The sequence below is a fragment of the Nicotiana attenuata genome, chromosome 2, assembly GCF_001879085.1.
Source record: "Nicotiana attenuata strain UT chromosome 2, NIATTr2, whole genome shotgun sequence".
In the NCBI taxonomy this organism is placed as follows: Eukaryota; Viridiplantae; Streptophyta; class Magnoliopsida; order Solanales; family Solanaceae; genus Nicotiana; species Nicotiana attenuata.
Genome location: NC_031990.1, coordinates 32,842,791 through 32,861,264, shown reverse-complemented (window position 1 = coordinate 32,861,264; position 18,474 = coordinate 32,842,791). Strand labels below are relative to the sequence as shown.

Here is an 18,474-nt window from a genome sequence, read left to right as displayed (position 1 = left end):
TCAGTTAAAACCAAAAGAAATCATTTATTACCTTACCCTACTAGAAGGGGTCCGACAATGTCCATTCCCCATTTGATGAACGGCCATGGTGATGTAACCGAGTGGAGGTGCTTGCCTGCTTAGTGTATCATAGGAGCGTATTTCTGGCACTGCTCGCACTTCTTGACGTAGTCGGAGGCTTCCTTCTCATTGTGGGCCAATAATAACCCGCCCGAATGAGGCATCTAATGAGGGATCGGTTGCCGGTATGGGCACCGTAGTGGCCTTCGTGTACTTCCTCGAGGACGCGTCTTGTTTAGTTCGGCCCTAAGCATTTTGCCAAGGGACCTCCAAACGTTCTTTTGTATAGGTCGTGGTTTATGATGTTGTACCTGGCCGCCTGCATTCGAAGCTTTTTTGGCTTCCTTTTTGTCTGATGGGAGTACTCCCTCCTGCAAATATGTTATAATACGGTTGCGCCAGTCCCAAGTCAAATTTACAGAGTGTACCTCAAGTTGGTCTATTGACGAGTGGAGGAGGGTGACCACGTTTTCTTTTGTAATGTTTTTGGTGGCCGCTGCTAACTTGGCGAGGCCATCTGCCTCAATGTTTTGTGCTCGAGGTATCTGGTCGAGTCGACATTCGTCAAATTCTGGTAGTAGTTTATGAATTTCTGCCTGGTACTTTTGTATCCTCTACTCTTTAATTTGGAAAGTCCCTGTGACTTAGTTGACAACGAGTGTGAGCCGCATCTGAGGATGACTCGTCGTGCTCCGTATTTGAGATCTAGCTTTAGTCCTGCAATTACGACCTCATACTGGCCTCATTATTAGTCATATCGGGGCACCGTATGGATTGGCGGATGACTTCGCCTGTTGGGACCTCGAGTACGAGTCCCAATCCAGATCTTGACGCGTTGGAAGCGCCATCGATGTATAGGACCCATAGGTCGGGTAACCTGGGAGAGGTACAAGAAGTTTCTTGCTCGACTTCGAGCATTATTTTAGCACTAAAATCGGCGACGAAGTCGGCGAGTACCTGCGATTTTATCGTTGTTCGCGGCTGATATGTTATATCGCGCTCGCTCAATTCTATGGCCCACTTGCCCAATCTCCCCGACAGTTCGGGTTTATATAGGATGCTCCTTAGGGGAAGGTCGTCGCCACCGATATAGGGTGGCATTGAAAATAGGGTCTAAGCTTTCGTGAAGCTATGACCAATGCCAAGGCCAATTTTTCGAGGTGGGGGTACCTTGTTTTGGCGTCGACCAGGGTTTTGCTAATGTAATAGAATGGAGATTGCGCACCTTTGTTTTCACCGACCAATACTGCACTTACTACGACATCTGATACTGCCAAGTATAACAAGAGGCGCTCGCCAGGTTCTGCTTGGCGAGTAGAGGGGGCGATGACAAGTATGCCTTTAGTTCTCTTAAGGCCTCGATGCATTCTGAATTCCACTGGAGACCGCTGTCCTTTTTGAGCATGTTGAAGAATTTGTGGCATCTGTCGGAGGATCATGAGATGAACCTTGACAGGGCAGCTATGCGGCCTATCAGTTTTTGCACCTGTTTCTTGCTGGTCAATACTTCAGGTATTCCCTCGATGGCCTTGATTTGGTCGGGGTTGTCCTTGATGCCTCTTTGTGATACCAAGAAGCCGAGGAGCTTGCCCGAAGTTACGCCGAAGGCACATTTTTCGGGGTTCAGCTTCATGTCGTATTGAATTAGTATACCGAAGGCCTGTTTCAGGTGGTCGATGTTGTCTTCCTTCCTTTTTTATTTGACCAACATGTCGTCTATGTAAACATCCATTGTTTTGCCGAGTTGGTCCTTGAACATCTTGGTGATCAACCTTTGATAAGTCGCTCCTGCGTTCTTCAACCCGAATGGCATGACTCTGTAACAGTACGTTGCCTGATGGGTGATGAAAGTAGTCTTTTCCTGGTCCTCCTCCTCCATGAGGATTTGGTTGTAACCTGAGTAGGCGTCCAAGAAGCTTAACAACTCGTGCTCTACTATTGCGTCGATGAGCTTATCGATATGAGACAACAGAAAGGAGTCTTTCGTCCAGGCTTTGTTTAGGTCCGTGAAATCCACCCACATCCACCACTTCTCATTTTTCTTTTTCACCATGACTACGTTGGCGACCCCTTAGGGGTATTTTGATTCTCGGATGGAGCCGTTAGCGAGTAGCTTATCCACCTCATCACTGACGGCCTCGTTGATTGCAGCGTTGAGTTTTCTTCTTACTTGCCGTACTAGAGGGTAGAGTGGATCGACGTTCAACTTGTGTGTGGCAACGTCTTTCGGGTTGCCTAGCATATCTGCATGGGAGAAAGCAAACAAATTGGCGTTGTCAATTAAAAATTTATGAAATCTACCTGGTTCTGAGAGTTTATGGCCGATGTAAGACTTTTTGTTGTTGTCGTTGTTGTCTAGTTGGACGGGATCGAGGTTTTCTATCGTCGACCCTGCAGCTTCCACGACGTCGGGGTACCTGATGACATATTTTTGTTCGCCGAGTTCGGACCCCGACTTTGGTAATTGCTATGCTTCTGAGTCTGTTCCCTTTAACTGTTGAGTGTATGTACAATCCTGAGCGATGCGATAGCATTCTTGGGCTGTGCGGTTGTTTGCCTCGGATGCTAAATATCCCCCATGGAGTAGGGAACTTGATTACTTGATACAGGTTGGACGGGATGGCCCTCATGGCGTGTATCCATGGCCGCCCTATGATGGCGTTGTAAGTTGTGTCCTGGTTCATGACATGGAACGTTGTTTCTAGGGTGACGCCCCCAGCCAGAACGGGTAGTGTTATATCCCTTGAGGTTCGCTCAACTGCATTGTTAAAACCTGTTAGTGTTATGCAACGTGGTACTATCTCGTCCTCGAGCCTCATTTGTGTGAGAACTCGAGGGTGGATAATACACGCACCACTTCCGTCATCTACCATTATTCTTTTTACATCGGTATCCGAAATACGTAAGGTAATGACAAGAGCATCGAAGTGAGGAAAAGTCAAACCGTGGGTATCTGACTTATCGAGGATGATACTGTCTTCGAGGTCATCATACCGTTCGTGGGTGATCGACCGCTTCAATTTATGTGTGGTGGTAAACTTCACATGGTTGATTGCTGCTTCATCGCCCCCATTGATGATCATTTGGATGGTGCGGGCAGGGGAGGGTGGCTTTGGAGGACCTTGGTGTTGTTCTCGTCCGCGGCCGAAGTAGGCTCGTCCTCGGTCACTCATCGGCTCCCTCAGGTGCCCTTGGTGAAGCATGTTCACTACTTCTTGCCGTAGGGCTATGCAGTCCTCGCCCTTGTGGCCCCGCTCCTGATGGAACTCACAGAGGACATTCGACTTTCTGGTGTTTGGGTCGGATTTCATCTTCTGTGGCCATTTCACCTTCGAGCCGAGTTTCTCTAGTGCGTACATTATTTCTGAAGGGGAAACACAAAAATTGTGAGCAGATAAAAGTGGAGGCATACCTCTTTCGTTTCGGAGTCTCTGTATGCGGCCTAGACGGCCCTTTGTCGTGGCAAGGGGATGATGGGATGGTTGTTCTAACATATGGTTGATGCCTGTCTCGGTTGAGGCGTGGACCTGACTGGTCTCTTCGATCGTCATTACGACGGTCTTTTCTCGACTTCATTTGGACCGACGTTAACCGTTGGGTTGGACCGTTAAGGTCTTCATCGTCTGCTCTCACCTCGGCGCAGTAGGCGTTATGAATTTCTTTCCCAAGTGGTGGGAGGGTATTTCATGAGCCTGCTTAGTAACTTTCTGGTCGCTCTCGACCTATTCTTGTTTAACCCATTTTGGATAGCTGCCATCGCCATCCCTTCTGATATATTTGGTAAGCTCATTCTTACTCTGTTAAACCGAGCGAAGAAGTCCCTGAGTCCATCGCCAGGCGATTGCCTAACAGTGAATATATCATTCACCCTGACCTCCGCCTTCTTAGCCCCGGCGCGGGCGGTGAAGAACTTGTCGGTCATTTCTTCGAACGTTGTTATTTAATGTGCTGGTAATTGTGATTACCAGGTTAAGGCTCCCCCCGTTAGGGTCTCACCAAACTCTTCAGCAACACTGTTGGTACCTGTTCCTTTGAAAGGTCGTTGCCTTTTACCGCTGTGACGTAATGAATGATGTGATCTTCGAGGTCTGTGGTGCCGTCGTATATCTTCAAATACGGTGGCATTTTGAAGGTCTTGGGTATGGCGTGCGGGTCTGCCTCCTCGCTATATAGTTGTTCGACGAATCGACCGACATCCCGTTTTGGTAGCAGTTTTGGGGTGCCCGGTATCTTATCGACCCTTTCTTGATGTTCCCTCATCTGGTCGCAGAGTGCTTCGTTCTTGTTTTCCATTTCTTCCATTTTCTTTAGAATGGATGCAAGTGCATCATTACCTGCATCAACAACGGTGTGAGTGTTACCTGTTGGGGGAGCGGGTTGTTGGCCGGTGGTCGTTGTGGTATCCGCTGGCGCAGCATTTTCTATTCGCCCTTTGAACGGGTTTGTCGAGTATGTTATTTAGAGTACTTGTCAGCCACTCCTCCAGTAATTTTTTCACTGCTGGTGGCGCTTCCTCAGCCGTGGACGTGGAAGCTCCCCTTTTGCTTGAAGCGGTTACACTTCCATGAGGAGGAGGAGAATCACTCCGCCTGGGTGTAGCACTCGGCGTCACATTCTCCTCGTCTTCTTTGTTATCCTCGTTGATGGTGTTCAAGATGTTGGTAGTGATACCCACTATTGCTTTCTGTCTTTTATCTCCTTTTCCTGCCATTGTTAGTTCGTGCAAACGAGAAAAAGATGGTTGTCCTTCTTTATGATCTAGAAGAAACTAAAATTTTAACTAAAACCTCCCCACAGACGGTGCCAAACTGCTTGACAAAAAAGAGTTAAGCTTTTTGTTAAACTAATTAATAATGAAATAGAGAGTGAATCTTAGTTAAACATAATAAATTCTAGATCTAGAGGGTGTTTGGATGGGCTTAAAAGTTGGTCAAACTAGCTTAAAAGCACATTTGGACTTATTTGAGTGTTTGGATGAATTATAAAAGTGCTTTTAAGCCAAATACTTTTAAGTTAAAATATCCAAAACAAGCCAAAAGCAATAAGTTGGGCCACCCCAACTTATTGCTTTTTGGCTTACAAGCTCCTTATGTTTGACCAAATAATTTACCCTACTATCCCTTTTATAACAAAAAAACCTGACTTGAATGATCCTGTATTAAGAGCTAAATTGGCTAAAGGTATGGGTCATAATTATTATGGAGAGCCCGCATGGCCCAATGATCTTTTATATATTTTTCCAGTAGTAATTCTAGGTACTATTGCATGTAATGTAGGCTTAGCCGTTTTAGAACCATCAATGATTGGTGAACCGGCAGATCCATTTGCAACCCCTTTGGAAATATTACCTGAATGGTATTTCTTTCCTGTATTTCAAATATTTCGTACAGTGCCCAATAAATTATTGGGGGTTCTTTTAATGGTTTCAGAACGAAATAACTAGAAAGGTTGTTAGAATCCCCCTCTTTTATAAGGACAACATAGAGGAAGAATGAAGGGAATATCTTATCGAGGTAATCATATTTCTTTCGGTAAATATGCTTTTCTAAACCCTAAAACTACCCTTCCCTTATTAATTAAATCCCTGTGTCATCTAATCGCTGTTTTCAATCATTCTGCTTCATATTCCAAACTCTTTCAATTTCGCTGATGTCCTAAACGTAAAGGCAACACTAGCTTTATAAATAAAATGTTTGATAGATTCTAATATTTTGCAAATATTGTTCTTTTAGTTTTTTTTTTCTGGTTCCATAACATTTTTAAAAAATAGCTATTGAATCCCTCCTTTTTTAAATTGATGAAACTATATTCTAACTCAAAATCTTTCTATGAGTTTACATGTTACCCTAGAATTTGAAGTTATGAGCAAAAAATCATTTTTTGGTCGAATAATTAATTATTGCATGTTATTTAAATAAATAATTTATATTTTGGTAATCAACTTAAATTAAAAGTGAACTAAATTATAAATTATTTGTATATGCATCAATTTAGAATAAAATATTATAATAAAATCGTCTTTTTTATAGTGTTAACAATTTTTAGGATATTTCAGTCATTTTAACATAATCAAGTGCTTACCAGCACTTGTTTGCCAAACACTTCAACAATTTTTTTTCAGCTTCAGCACTTTTATCCAAACACGTAACTGCTTATTTATAAAACAAGCTCCACTCAAAAAGTGCTTTTAAGCACTTGTGCTTAAAAGTCACTTTTTTTAAGCCAATCCAAACGGACTCCTAATACTTAAGGACATCAGCGGTATAGATAGTGTTTGAGAACAATGAATATCGGGTATATATCAATTCAATGATTGTCAATTAATGTTATAATAAGAACATGTAATAAATGTAGACAATCGCAATAAATGTAATAAAAGGGATTTTATCACCCAAATATTAGTATATGACTTGGATGATTCTTCCGCCTGAAAGCAACGTGGAAGGATGAGAAGTGAGGATGGATAAGGAATCTTTGGATCTTGTGAACAAAGATTAAACAACGTGTGCTTGAACAAGATAGTCAGCGAACAAGACAACTTTCGTATATTCTTTATAGTCAACCTTTTACAATGTGCTCTTATAAAAAAAGTGAAGATCCCTTTTTGTTTTCTATCTCTTCCTATTTATAAGGGATATCCCCAAGAAACCCTAAAAAGTACAACATAAAGAATGTCCAAAGGAATATTCCTTATGTCTATTTCTAAACCTATCCTACCGTTACTTCTTTACTCCATTTGCTCGTTCTTAGAGATAATCCTTCTAAAGATCCTCGCTATTATGCCGTAGTCGACCCCGTCCTCGACCCTGTTTATCTGCAGTTATCAAGACGCCCAAATTTATACCAATACAGTAATCACGAAAGTGAATGGAAATAAACCGATGAGAATTAAAAGTGATCCCCTTAATTTGAGGGTCAGTATTTTTAGTTTCTAAACCTAATAACTATTACTCGTAAGCTTCTTGTAATACAATTGTCATTAAATCTGCTATTTTTAAATAAACCAAAAGTAATGTTATTTATGAACTAAATTCTTATTTAGTGCCTTACAACGTTAAAATCCCAATTAATTAAATATTTTACGCTAACATTAATATTACTTTGGTAATTCAAATTATTTAAAATGCCTAATTATATTTGCTAATATTTGAATAAAATGTTAATCGTGAAATGCGGCAGGACTCGTTAAATAATTGCTTTAACTTATAAACAAAATATTCTAATATATATAAATTGCAGAACTACAGAAAATGCTCTTGTTCATAAAATAAAAATAAAAATACCTTTTGCGAAAGCAATGATAATAAATATTATAACTACATGAATAACTCTAATAGCCGACTCAAAAAGTCTTATTTATCAATGTTTCTGTGTTGTCATTGGTTTTGTCACAAGGAGAGTGTAATTTCTCTACGGACCAAAATGTTTTTGCATATTAAAGTTTGAAAGCTACTGCCTGCAAGTGGCGTTAACCAGAAAAAATACTAGGGTAGAGGCAGTACAATCATACACTAGAAGCTATAACGTGAAAATTGAGGAATATTACTCCAATATAATTTGGACGGAAAAAGAAGAAAGAATCATTCATCTAACCACTTAAACAAAAATAGTTGGTGGATGTATAGTATATGCATAATTTATGTATATATGTGTATAATTGTGAACAATCAATGTATAATTTATGTATATAGCTAAAAAAAAGTAAACGATGAATATGATCGGGTATTTGTAAAAATCCAAAAAAAAAAAAAAAAAAGGGGTAAAAGCACATCGCCGTGAAAGCATTCTTATTGATGTGCGCTTCACGAAACAAGGCGAAGTCAACATATTTCACATGGTTATTTACTTTAAAAATTACTATCAGAGGCAGAGGTAAAAATCGAGTTACGGATTGGACCGAACACAATAACTTTTGTTCAAATAATGTATTTTTATCGAAAAATTCATTAAATATGTATACATATTAAATTTGGAATCTAGTAGCAATTATTGTTCTAGAATCCAAAACTCATAGAATTGAAATTCTGGCTCCACCTCTAATTACCACTCCATTTATTTAGTTTGATTGAGCACGCAATTTAGAAAATAGTAGATATTTTTTGAAACTTTCGATCTTAAACATATCATAATATTTGTGTGACCGTAAGATTTACAACTTATGTTTTTTAAATATTCTATAATATTTGTACGACTATAAAAAGTTATCATTATGAGTAAAGTTGAAGTTTTTTCAATTTAAGAAAACTATCAACTAATTAAAAAGAAAATGCTACCCCCTAAAATAGAATAGAGGGAGTACTATTTAACAAAAAGAAATAGTTGCATTTAGGGGTATCAATGGTTCGGTTCAACTGGTTATTTTATAAAATTTATATCATACCAATTTTTCGGTTATTATATTATGTATAATCAAAATTAGACTTTTAGAAATCGTACCAATCATGTCGGTTTCTCTTCGGTATCGGTACGGTTCGGTTAATTTTCAGTATTTTTTTAAAATGTCATTTAAATGTCACAAGTAGAAGCAGAATGCAATAACATAAGCACTTTTACAGGACTTAGTAAAACTTTCTAGAAATTTTAAAGGGTGATGAATTAAGAAAACATGAAAGATGACCAGAGTATAGACCCATCAACTATTCTACAACAACGTAAAAAAACTAAGCAAAGACAATATAAATCACACGAGTGAAAAAAATATTAAGCAAGTTGGGGCTCAAGAATAAAATCTATAAAAGCTTAAATATTCGAAAATATAAATTTAATTCATACGAAAGGAAAATATTCAATATATTATAGTTTGCTACTCATAATTTCTAGAATATCTTTTGTATTACTAGTGAATTGCTGGAAATAATTTAATTTCAATAGGAGTAGTATAATAGGTTTGGGAATTAGGGTTTTAAGTTTAATTACTTGGTGGCTTGTAACCGTTTCATAATATCAAGGCCCAAGGAAAAATTTAATGCTTTGTTATTCTTAAACTTAATATATAAATATATTTTTTCTATGTAAATTTATTCGGTACGGTCCGGTATTTTTTCAGTTTATTTTTATAAAATAAAAATCACCCTAGTTATCGATACGATTATAGATTTATATAAAACTACAATTTTATTAAATGAAACCTAAAAATCATTCGATGCAGTACGGTTCAATGGTTTAGTCGGTTTTTAAATATCCATCGATAATCCCTTGTTGCATTAATGAAGTAATAGGGTATATTTTGGGAAGCCTCCGAGAATGGGATCAACAATGGATTCCTTACCACCAAGAGGTGTGGTCGGATGGATATGGTCCATCTATCTTTAATAAAAGATTTCAGATTCGAGCCCTAAGAATGAAGAAACCCGACACTATTTAGAGGCTTTCCCTATTTCCGCAATGAAAGCAAGTTCTCTGAACATCCGTCCGTCACTGTTTTATTCTCTATACATGTTGAAGATCAAAAGTGTGCCCGTTCAAGTCCGGTCTCATTTCCTCCTTCAGTGAACCCCCCGATTCCTAGTAAAAATGTAAGTATCTGACTCACTGTTCACTGTAGTCTCTTGGCTCTCAAGCTGATTATGGATGACTTTTTGAATGTCAATTTACAAAGCTGATATTACAAAGTTCTAAAGTTGAGCACATGTTGGCAGGAAGCCAGATACAGGGCAAGGCTAGTAGAGATGCTAGATCTCCACTCTTATCATTGATTGTGAGGGATATATAAGGACCAACATGTGTGCAAACAGGAACTAAAAAATTCATATTCTTACAACTCAATCGCTTCCGATCCTTCAAAAAAGCTGGTGGATTTACTTTCAAGCCCCCTGTAACACGAACAATGGGAGGTGGAACATTGGCGGCGACAACAATTTTATTAGAGATCAGAGGCAAGTACATTTAACCTTTTTTTTTTAAGAAATACCAGAGACAGCTGAAGGAACAGAATTGCTACTATCCTCGTGATAAAAGTATGTTTTCATTTTACAGCTTTCATTACATTTGTTCTTTGGAAGTATAGAGGAAGTGAGTAGAAAAACTAGGAATGTCAGTTATGCAAACTAGCCCTATCTATAGTAGAGCAAAGCTTAGCCAAAAGTAAATCCAGTGGAAGACATAAGAGCAGATATGTAAGCACCTCAACGTCCTGCTTTTGACTATCATCAGCATAATGTCCGGGACTACTAGCAAGAAGCTAATTTCCATTGCCTGCTTGAACAATTTCACCTAATGCCTCTGTGTTGTCCCTATGGCAACTGGGACACACCGACCTCTTTTGTAGCTCATCACCAAGGGAAGCACATCTGTTTTCCAATTCAGAAGTCTGCTTGCTTCCACAGTCAAGGATACAATAATTGTTGATGAATCTAAAGCATGGGTGCTACAGCCATAAGTATCATTTTGAGGTGTGAAAGAATTTCTTAGTAATAGAATAAGATAATTTTTGCAGAAAAGTGGAACATCTCTTAAAATTTTGAGATCCACTGTCGACTCATTTCTCTTTCCACCAATGAGTTGAACCTAGTAAACAATTAGCTATAATTAGCAGGACTCCAAACAATAACAATTTAAGGATATCTGGCTAACTCCTGCATTTCCATATTTTCTTTTGAGATTCCCTCTATCAGTGATGCTTTCTTTTCCAAAATACTCAACTCCTCTTCAAGCTGAAAAACAACACACAGCTTGATGTACTTGTTTCTCTAAATACTAATAACCAGACATACAGCAACAGAAGAAAGGAAATGAGAACAGACAAGCATAACAAAAACATAATAACTTGCCTGCCTATGAATATTCTGTTCAACTTGGTATTCCTCTTCTTCCTTAGTGATCTGGGAAACTATCTGAGCCAGCTTATTCTGGAGGTCTCTCTTGACAGCTTCAGCATCTTCTGCTTTGGCTTTTGCTGGACCTGCTTGTGGAGGTGCAAAACAATTCTTTATCAGCTTGAAGAAGCTTTGTGTAGAAGCAACAATAGAATTTTGAAGTATTTAAATTTGAACATCCATATAATACAAGAAACACCCCAACACATCACAAAAAGAAGAGCGCTTATCTATGTGCGATAACACACCAGGCTTTGATGCTGACTCACTGCAATTATAATTTTGGAATATAGAGGCTCTTGTCTCATGGAATTTCCTGTATCCAGTTCAGTAGAAAAAGTTAAGCCATTTAACAGCAGGTCAGCTAGATCTCAATATAGTGTAGTCACAAAATCAAAATGAATAAGCCTCAAAGTTAGAACAGAAACAGATAGAATTATCTCTGGCCACAATATCTTCTGTGGTCGAGCTAACTAGTCACTTTGATTACAACATTTGAGATATAAAGTGCCCTCGCCAGAATGGCACTAGATAACAGTTTTTTTCTGCGAATTTAAAGAAACACTAACAGGGATTTAAATACTACCACAACAGTGGAGAACATTTACTGTGTATTGGACTCTCCATGTCTAGACTATGTCAGTAGAACAACTAATGTGCATGACTGCGACAGGAGGGAATACGTGCTAAATCTGCGCTAAGACTGCTTGATCACACCCAGTTTATACAATTGACATAGTTCTGATATCAGAACTAAACTATAGAGATACAATATGGGCTAGACGACTGGAAGCTTAATCAAAAAGTCTTTGTTTCTGTTACCATACAATATCACCAAATTATTTTGAAAAGCAAAAAAAAAAAAAAGAACCACATAATCATTGTAAAAGTAGATTTTAAAGCAGAAAGTCAAGTGCTTCTCTTTCTCATTTAACGGCTATGATAACTCCCCAAAGCATAATTACTTGTTGCTAGTAATCTTGACATGAAAAATTATAAGCATGACTAAACAACAATATAGATAGATGATTTTTAATCTTCAAGCATTACAAACTGAATCAGCCGTTAGAGCAATGCCATGCGGTATTACTTAGGCCATGGTATGTATAAATGCAAATTAGATCTTCTATAATAAGAGCGGCAGCCAAGCAATGCCAAGTAAGTATTACTTGGGCCAGGTATGTGTAAATGCAAATTACATAAAAGAAGAACAATTACTTAGTTAACTTCTAACATCAGCATGGATTGACAAGAGAATTTTATCTCTCTGTCTGTACTTAGCTATTGAATGTTTGAAAAAAGCTATAGCATTGGAGCTTTAAACCTTATTGACAATTTTTGCGAAAAACTATCAAACTAGCTAGCTAACTAACCTGACCGCATACAGTCATTTCAATAGTTAAAGATTACTGCTTATTAAGGACACACAATAGAAGTGAACACTACCATTACTTAATTCAACAAACTGTACCTTATCTGTGCGTTAAGATCCAACATTTTATCAATGAAGTCATCTCTGCATAAGCAACGATTGGTACAATTAGAAGGAGAATTTCAATGAGATATTCGTTTCACAACGCTAAATTGAGTTAAAGATACATTTTCTACTTAGTCAAAGTGATTGTGATAGAACAAAAAGTGTTGAGAGGTTAACTGAAGAAAGCATGTAATTAATTACCGAGTTTCTGCTTCTTTGTTCTATTCACAGTTCAGATATCATCAATTGACCAACGAATCCATAAGAAGAAGCAGCGTCATTATTAGCAAGCCAATACAATAAAATAATGTTCAAATTTACAAATATAAATAAGTACAAATACAAATCTGATATAAACAATTACAAACATCAACAATCATTACAAGCTAACAGAGCACTAAGTGCGCCTTAAAGGAGAACATAACCTCAAATTCGTCTTTACCTTAAGAACCTCTACATCAGATCCGTAGGCTGCTAATTCATCTTGAATAAAAACGATCCTTTCCTAGAACGTAATTGAAACGGATCTCTTAGAAAATCGCAAAAAGTATTTTTCAGGAGTTAAAATTTCAACTAGTTAAATATGTTTCCATAAGCTTAAAACGTTAACAAAAAACGTAACCTTATATACAAATACGAATGAGACTGAGAACCTCTAGGGTTTGAATAGCAGATTCATTCCTGGCCAATTCGACTTCGTAGCCTTTGAGCTCTTGGTCAGCAGTCTCCTTCTGATGTTTTGCCTTTTCAACCTCAGTGTTTGCAATTTCAAGCTCCGATTGAAGCTCTTGACTTCGTTTCTTCAGGTTTGTTATTCTTCGCTCTGAAATTCCGAAGTATTAGCTTACAAAATCTATTTTAAGTTGTTTCAAATTCCAGTTATCAAATACGTTGAATCATCAATTGAAAAAATTTCAAAAGTGTTCTATTGGAAGAAATGAAGAAGAAAAACTAACCTCCTTGAGATTTTTCAGATGCGAAGTCGCGGATTAGAGTTAGGAATTGCTTCTGAGATTCGTTTCCCGCCATCTCTTCCTTTTCTGAGAAGCTGTTTTGAATTTTGAACCCTTCTTTGTAACGTATAATGTATGTTGTTTTATAGTGGAGTAGTGGACCGCGTTGATCTCGTGATTGGTACGCTCTCGGTGTTACATGGGCAGTAGCCCATGAGTAATCCACGCAAGCCCATATTTTCCAGCCCATATTAATGTCTTAACTAACGGATCAATATTGTCTGGGGATCTTTACACAAAATAGCCGTCCATAGTCATTGTTTACTTTTTCTAGCCATATACATAGTTATATATTGATTTTACACAATTATACATATATAATACATAAATTATACATGTATTATACCTCCATCATCTATTTTTAGTTAAAGTGGTTTGATGGACGGCTATTTGGGTTAATTCTTCATATTGTCTACATATTAACATGAGCTTTTTTCACTTTTAGCTTGCGTCAGAAACTATTTACATTTGGTAGTCGAAAATGTGTATAAATTTTTTAAATTTTTCGCTTATAACATATAGAATATATATACACACACACACAAAAATATACATTTCCTCATCTATTATTTTGATAGCGGCTATACAGTGTCATTTTCCCTGTTAAACATCGGAGAAATATTCATAAAATGGACTAGGGAGCAGGTATTCCGTCTTAAGTTAATTAAAGCCCTTTTAGCCTAACGACATCCAATTTTTATAATTTCAGCTTGAATTTGATAGGAACAAGTTGTAGTACATCTACTGATAGTTTGTATGGCTATTACACAATTCTAAAATTTCAAAAATGCATTTCAGGTTCTACCATTGGTTACTCTAAGGACTAAGAGGATAAGAGATGGAGGTACAAAAGGGAAGTAAAAAATATAACACCTACAGCATAAGTGCTTCCAAGTTCGAAAGTAGTAGGTTGAACAGGAGACGGAGGTGTATTGGTCTAAATTTGATGACCTGGTAGCGACAGATAAACAAGATCGAGAATGAGGTCGACCACGGCGTAATAGTGGGAGGCCGTCCTCAAGAAGGTTATTGTCGGGGACGAGTAACTGGAATAAAGAGATAACGGAAAGATAGATTAGGAATAGGCATAAGGAATATTTCTTATTTTGTACTTTTTAGGGTTTCTTGGAAATACCCCTTATAAATAGGAAGGGAGAAAGAACAAAGGGGGATCTTCACTTTCTGATAAAAAATACATTGAAAAGGTTGACTTGAGAGAATATACAAAAGTTGTCTTGTTTTTATCTTATTCAAGTGCACACTATTTGATCTTTGTTCACAAGATCCAAAGATTCGATAACCATCTTCACTTCTCTTCTTTCCACGTTGCTCTCAGGAGAAAGAAGCATCCAAATCATATAATAATTGGGTGATAGATTCTTTCTTATTACATTTATTGTCATTATCTACATTTACTGCATGTTTATGTTATCATATTTATTCGCATTTATTGAATACAAACGTGTTGTTCATCTTACCAATTTCCTACATTCTTTGATCTAGAATTTATTATTTTTAACTAAGATTCATTCTTCATTTATCATTAATTAGTTTAACAAAAAGGCTTAATACTTTTTGATCTAACAGAAAGAGAGAGAGGGAGAGATTGTTTTGTTTATTGCAGTTAGTGTAAGTCTTAATGATTTACTTCTAGTTGTATGGTAAAATTAGAAGAGAAGTAAATACGATATACTTCAGGAAAGAGGGCTTTGATTTTTTTCTTAATTTCTTTTTCTCATGTTGACGATTTTATTTAATTTTTGTAAAGGAAATATTTAGATAGTTTGCAGAAAATTTAGGCGACGAAGCTCCTGTGACCTTTTAAAAGCTGTAGGAATTTTTGTTTTCTTCTTGAATGTGAATATATATATATATATACTCCTCCGGTCCAAAATAAGTGATTTTTTCAGATTTCAAGAATGAATTAATTATTTTTTTCCTATATTGTCCTTGGAGTAAATAGTGTTGGAATATGTGTTAGGAATGTTTATGTGAGATAGTAAAGGTTAATATGGTCAATTCTATTGCTAATTAATACTAAAAGGTAAATTTTTTAATATGTGTGAAAACATCCAAAAAATCACTTATTTTGAACCGGAAGAAGTATATCTTAAGAGTACTTAGGAGTCGCAACGTTTCACCGAAGGGGCCACATTTTCCACTAAGCAGGATGAAGACAAATAAACACAAGAAGTTAAAGCTTATAAATGTAGTAGTGAAACTAGTGGCGCTCACAATTAAGTCCGTCTTTCTCGGGTCTGCCATGCCATCAATTTCATGTTTATACCATTTGCACAATAATCCCTCGTCCACTTTTACTTGGTACGTTTTGACTTTTCACGATCTTTAAGAATTAATAAACTAATTTAGCATGATACCCATATTAATTGATGCATATTTTATTGGATTTTAGAAAACAATTTGAAATGAGTAATAAATACTGTGGGTATAACAGAAAAAAAATTTGTCTTCTCTTGATATGCGTAAAGTGACAAGTAAAACTAAAAATCTATTTTTAGTATATATGCCAAGTAAAAGTGGACGGAGGGAGTTGTTTGGCTCAAAAGTTAACGATATACTTTGTAAGCGATAAAACAATCAAAAATAGAAAAGGGGTAAATCGTAATCAAATATAATAAGCCTAGAGATGCAAAGATGATAATATTGTTGTAGATCTGATATTGCAAAGTGATAATGTTTACCAATAAGATATTTTCGTTAGAGGTAGAGATATAGAGAGAGAAAGCCAGAAAAATGAGAGAGTTGTATTAGATCAGATCCCCCTTTTACAATGTGGAGGTCTCCTTTATATAATAGGAGACCTTCCTCGAAAGAATCAAAAAGTTACAAAAATAGGTAACGTCTCCCTATCGTGGACGCTGAGTTCTAAACGATGTCGCTTTTGTCCTCACGGCCGAGTCGTACCCGCTACGTTGGTCGGCGTACACTCATTGGGCGTACCCACTGGCGTAGAGATACTGAGGGTCAAATTTGACCCTATACAGTTAGTCCCTCCGCTCGTTGGAGACGCGTTCGATGGGCGTCTCTGACGGGCGGAAATACGAACCTCGGCTTAGGAGAATTTGACCTCGACCAGGGGCGGCAATATGAATGAAGTGAAACATATGACGTTGTTGAGCCGCTGACGCGTGGCTTCCTTTTTGGAATGATGTCATCGCCTGTATGCATCATCATTATATTTGCCCCCGAGGCGGTTCAGAGGATGAAGTGACGTTTTGGTTTCCGGCGCACGTTTTGAATCATGACTCTTCGATTCCTGTGCAACTTATCCTTATAAGTATGAGAGAGGTTTGATCTGATTCCACTTTCAAGCCGCTGAAAAGTATTTTCTGATACACTCCTTTGCCTTCCTTTCTTGTAACCGTTATTTCGTGAGGGACTCTCCCACTTCTGTTGAAACCACACTTCCTATCGTTAGTGCTTCGTTTCTCAAGTAGCATAATCATGACAAAACACGGACAGAATAATAAAAAGGCCAAAGATAATGCCCCGTCTAGGGTTCCGCCATCTTCCGGTGGTGAAGGGGAAAAGGCGGAGAAGGCCCTTGTTCCTCTCAGCGTAGACAATGTCCTTCCGAAGGAGACGCACGTTCGCAGGGATTTTCCAACTAAAAGCCCTGATCTTCCCTGGGAGCACAGCGTTTTACTACAATCCCATTTAGATGATCTGCGAGAGACGTACCATATTCCGGACCACGTGGAAATGGTTTCGGCCGGGACGGATTATGTCAATGTGCACCGGCCTGGATATTGCACCTTCTATGAGTACCCGTTCTTGATCGGTTACGCCCTTCCAGTCTACCCTCTGGTGGAGGAGCTTTGCCGTTTTTACAATGTGTGTCCGGCCCAGCTCACTCCCTATACTTTGAAGGTGTGCCGTATCATGACCACTTATGCGGCCAGGGCCGGGTGCAGCGTCTCGGTCCACCACCTCTTACAGTTGTTCAGCGTTGGTTACCTGAGGGGTACCATGCTGCAGTTGAAAGGTCGTGGCGCAAAGGGCTTGGTCGTTAAAGCCGATGATAAGCCCAACCGCCGCTTTTGGCATAAATATTTCTACATCAGGACGGAGCACCTGGTGTCAATCCCGAGGGGTTCCCGGAAAGATGGAATCCAGAATGTAAGTATTTCTACTTGTAGATTTTAGTGCTGCTTGCGCCTTCGACCATACGGCCATAGTGACCTTTGTTTTTCTTTCCTCTTTTTTATTCGCAGCGAGGGCTTCTCCACCCCAGCTTGTTGATGACATTAAATCGTGGGTGGAAAGAATAATACCCTATGCGGAGGAGTGCCGTACCTGGGCTGCATTTCTTCGGCAGTACGGCCCGTCAGGTAATTCTTTGGCTACGGTTTGGGGATTCCCTACGTATTTGTTATGACTTATTCGCGTTGGCAGGTCGGAGCGCCCCTAAGAAGAAGAAAAAGAGCGTCGTCATCTTACCTGGGGCGGGTACTGATTCTGAAGATGGATACATTCTCTGCGGCTCGCCCAGTGATGGTGCCGCGGAGATTCCTCAACCGCTGCCTGTGGCGGCGTCCGCGAGGGGAGCGACTCCTTCGACACCATCCCCTCGGCTGTGGAGGAGACTTCTAAGAGCGAGGAGACGTCGGAAAGAAAAAGACGTCGGTTGATAACCGGCAAGGGGATAGCCATGGCAGATGAGGGGGCGAGCGAGCCCCGTCGAGAGTCAAGGCCAGTTTTTATGGCGGATGCCATCCTTTCCGGGAGGTTGGCTCCTCATAGGGGGGCCGTTCTCGACGCCAGGTCAACACGCATTCCGGAGAGCAGCTCGTCGGCTGCCGTTGGGGAGGCGGACGATGATGCCGAGAGGGCGGGCCCTGAGGTCGCCCAGGCAGATGCAAAAGCGTCAACGCGGGGTTCGGCCCGTGTAGGGATGACGGTAGGTAGATCCAACCGTCGAATTCTGATCCCGGGGGGGTATAACCTGTTGCAACACAGCGAGCAGGCCGCAGCGGATATGACCCTACTATGTGCGGCCGCTGAGCGTGAAACGTTACAAGGGGTTAGCGACGGGGAACTATCCCGGAGGGTTGCCGGTGCGGCCTTACAGGTATTTTTTCGATTCGTC

At 39.2% G+C, this 18,474-nt stretch overlaps 1 protein-coding gene and 1 long non-coding RNA gene across 3 annotated transcripts; one reads left to right on the top strand and one right to left on the bottom strand.

Moving 5' to 3' along the window:
• Positions 9,304-10,044, top strand: LOC109206754. The gene is made up of 2 exons (XR_002064900.1): positions 9,304-9,575; positions 9,699-10,044. It is a non-coding gene; the product is annotated as an uncharacterized LOC109206754 (long non-coding RNA).
• On the bottom strand, positions 9,981-13,638 carry LOC109206741 (tropomyosin). 2 transcript variants are annotated; one of them, XM_019369601.1, is made up of 9 exons: positions 13,308-13,638; positions 13,005-13,174; positions 12,794-12,856; positions 12,553-12,572; positions 12,346-12,390; positions 11,123-11,190; positions 10,830-10,963; positions 10,624-10,712; positions 9,981-10,373 (listed from the first exon to the last, which is right to left on the bottom strand). In XM_019369601.1, the coding sequence occupies exons 1-9, from the start codon at positions 13,552-13,554 to the stop codon at positions 10,241-10,243; spliced, it is 969 nt and encodes a 322-aa protein (XP_019225146.1). In that variant the 5' UTR covers positions 13,555-13,638; the 3' UTR covers positions 9,981-10,240. The 2 variants fall into 2 exon arrangements, with proteins under 2 accessions (XP_019225146.1, XP_019225151.1); XM_019369606.1 differs by having other exon boundaries at positions 10,830-10,960; positions 13,308-13,636.

What these genes read in the sequence shown, in the direction of transcription:
- LOC109206741 (XM_019369601.1), bottom strand. Translation starts at nt 13,554, where the DNA reads ATGGGCTGGAAAATATGGGCTTGCGTGGATTACTCATGGGCTACTGCC. An exon ending in ATCTGAAAAATCTCAAGGAG is followed by an intron (nt 13,175 to 13,307) that starts GTTAGTTTTTCT and finishes TCGGAATTTCAG; the next exon opens with AGCGAAGAATAACAAACCTG. An exon ending in AACAGAATATTCATAGGCAG is followed by an intron (nt 10,713 to 10,829) that starts GCAAGTTATTAT and finishes GTTGTTTTTCAG; the next exon opens with CTTGAAGAGGAGTTGAGTAT.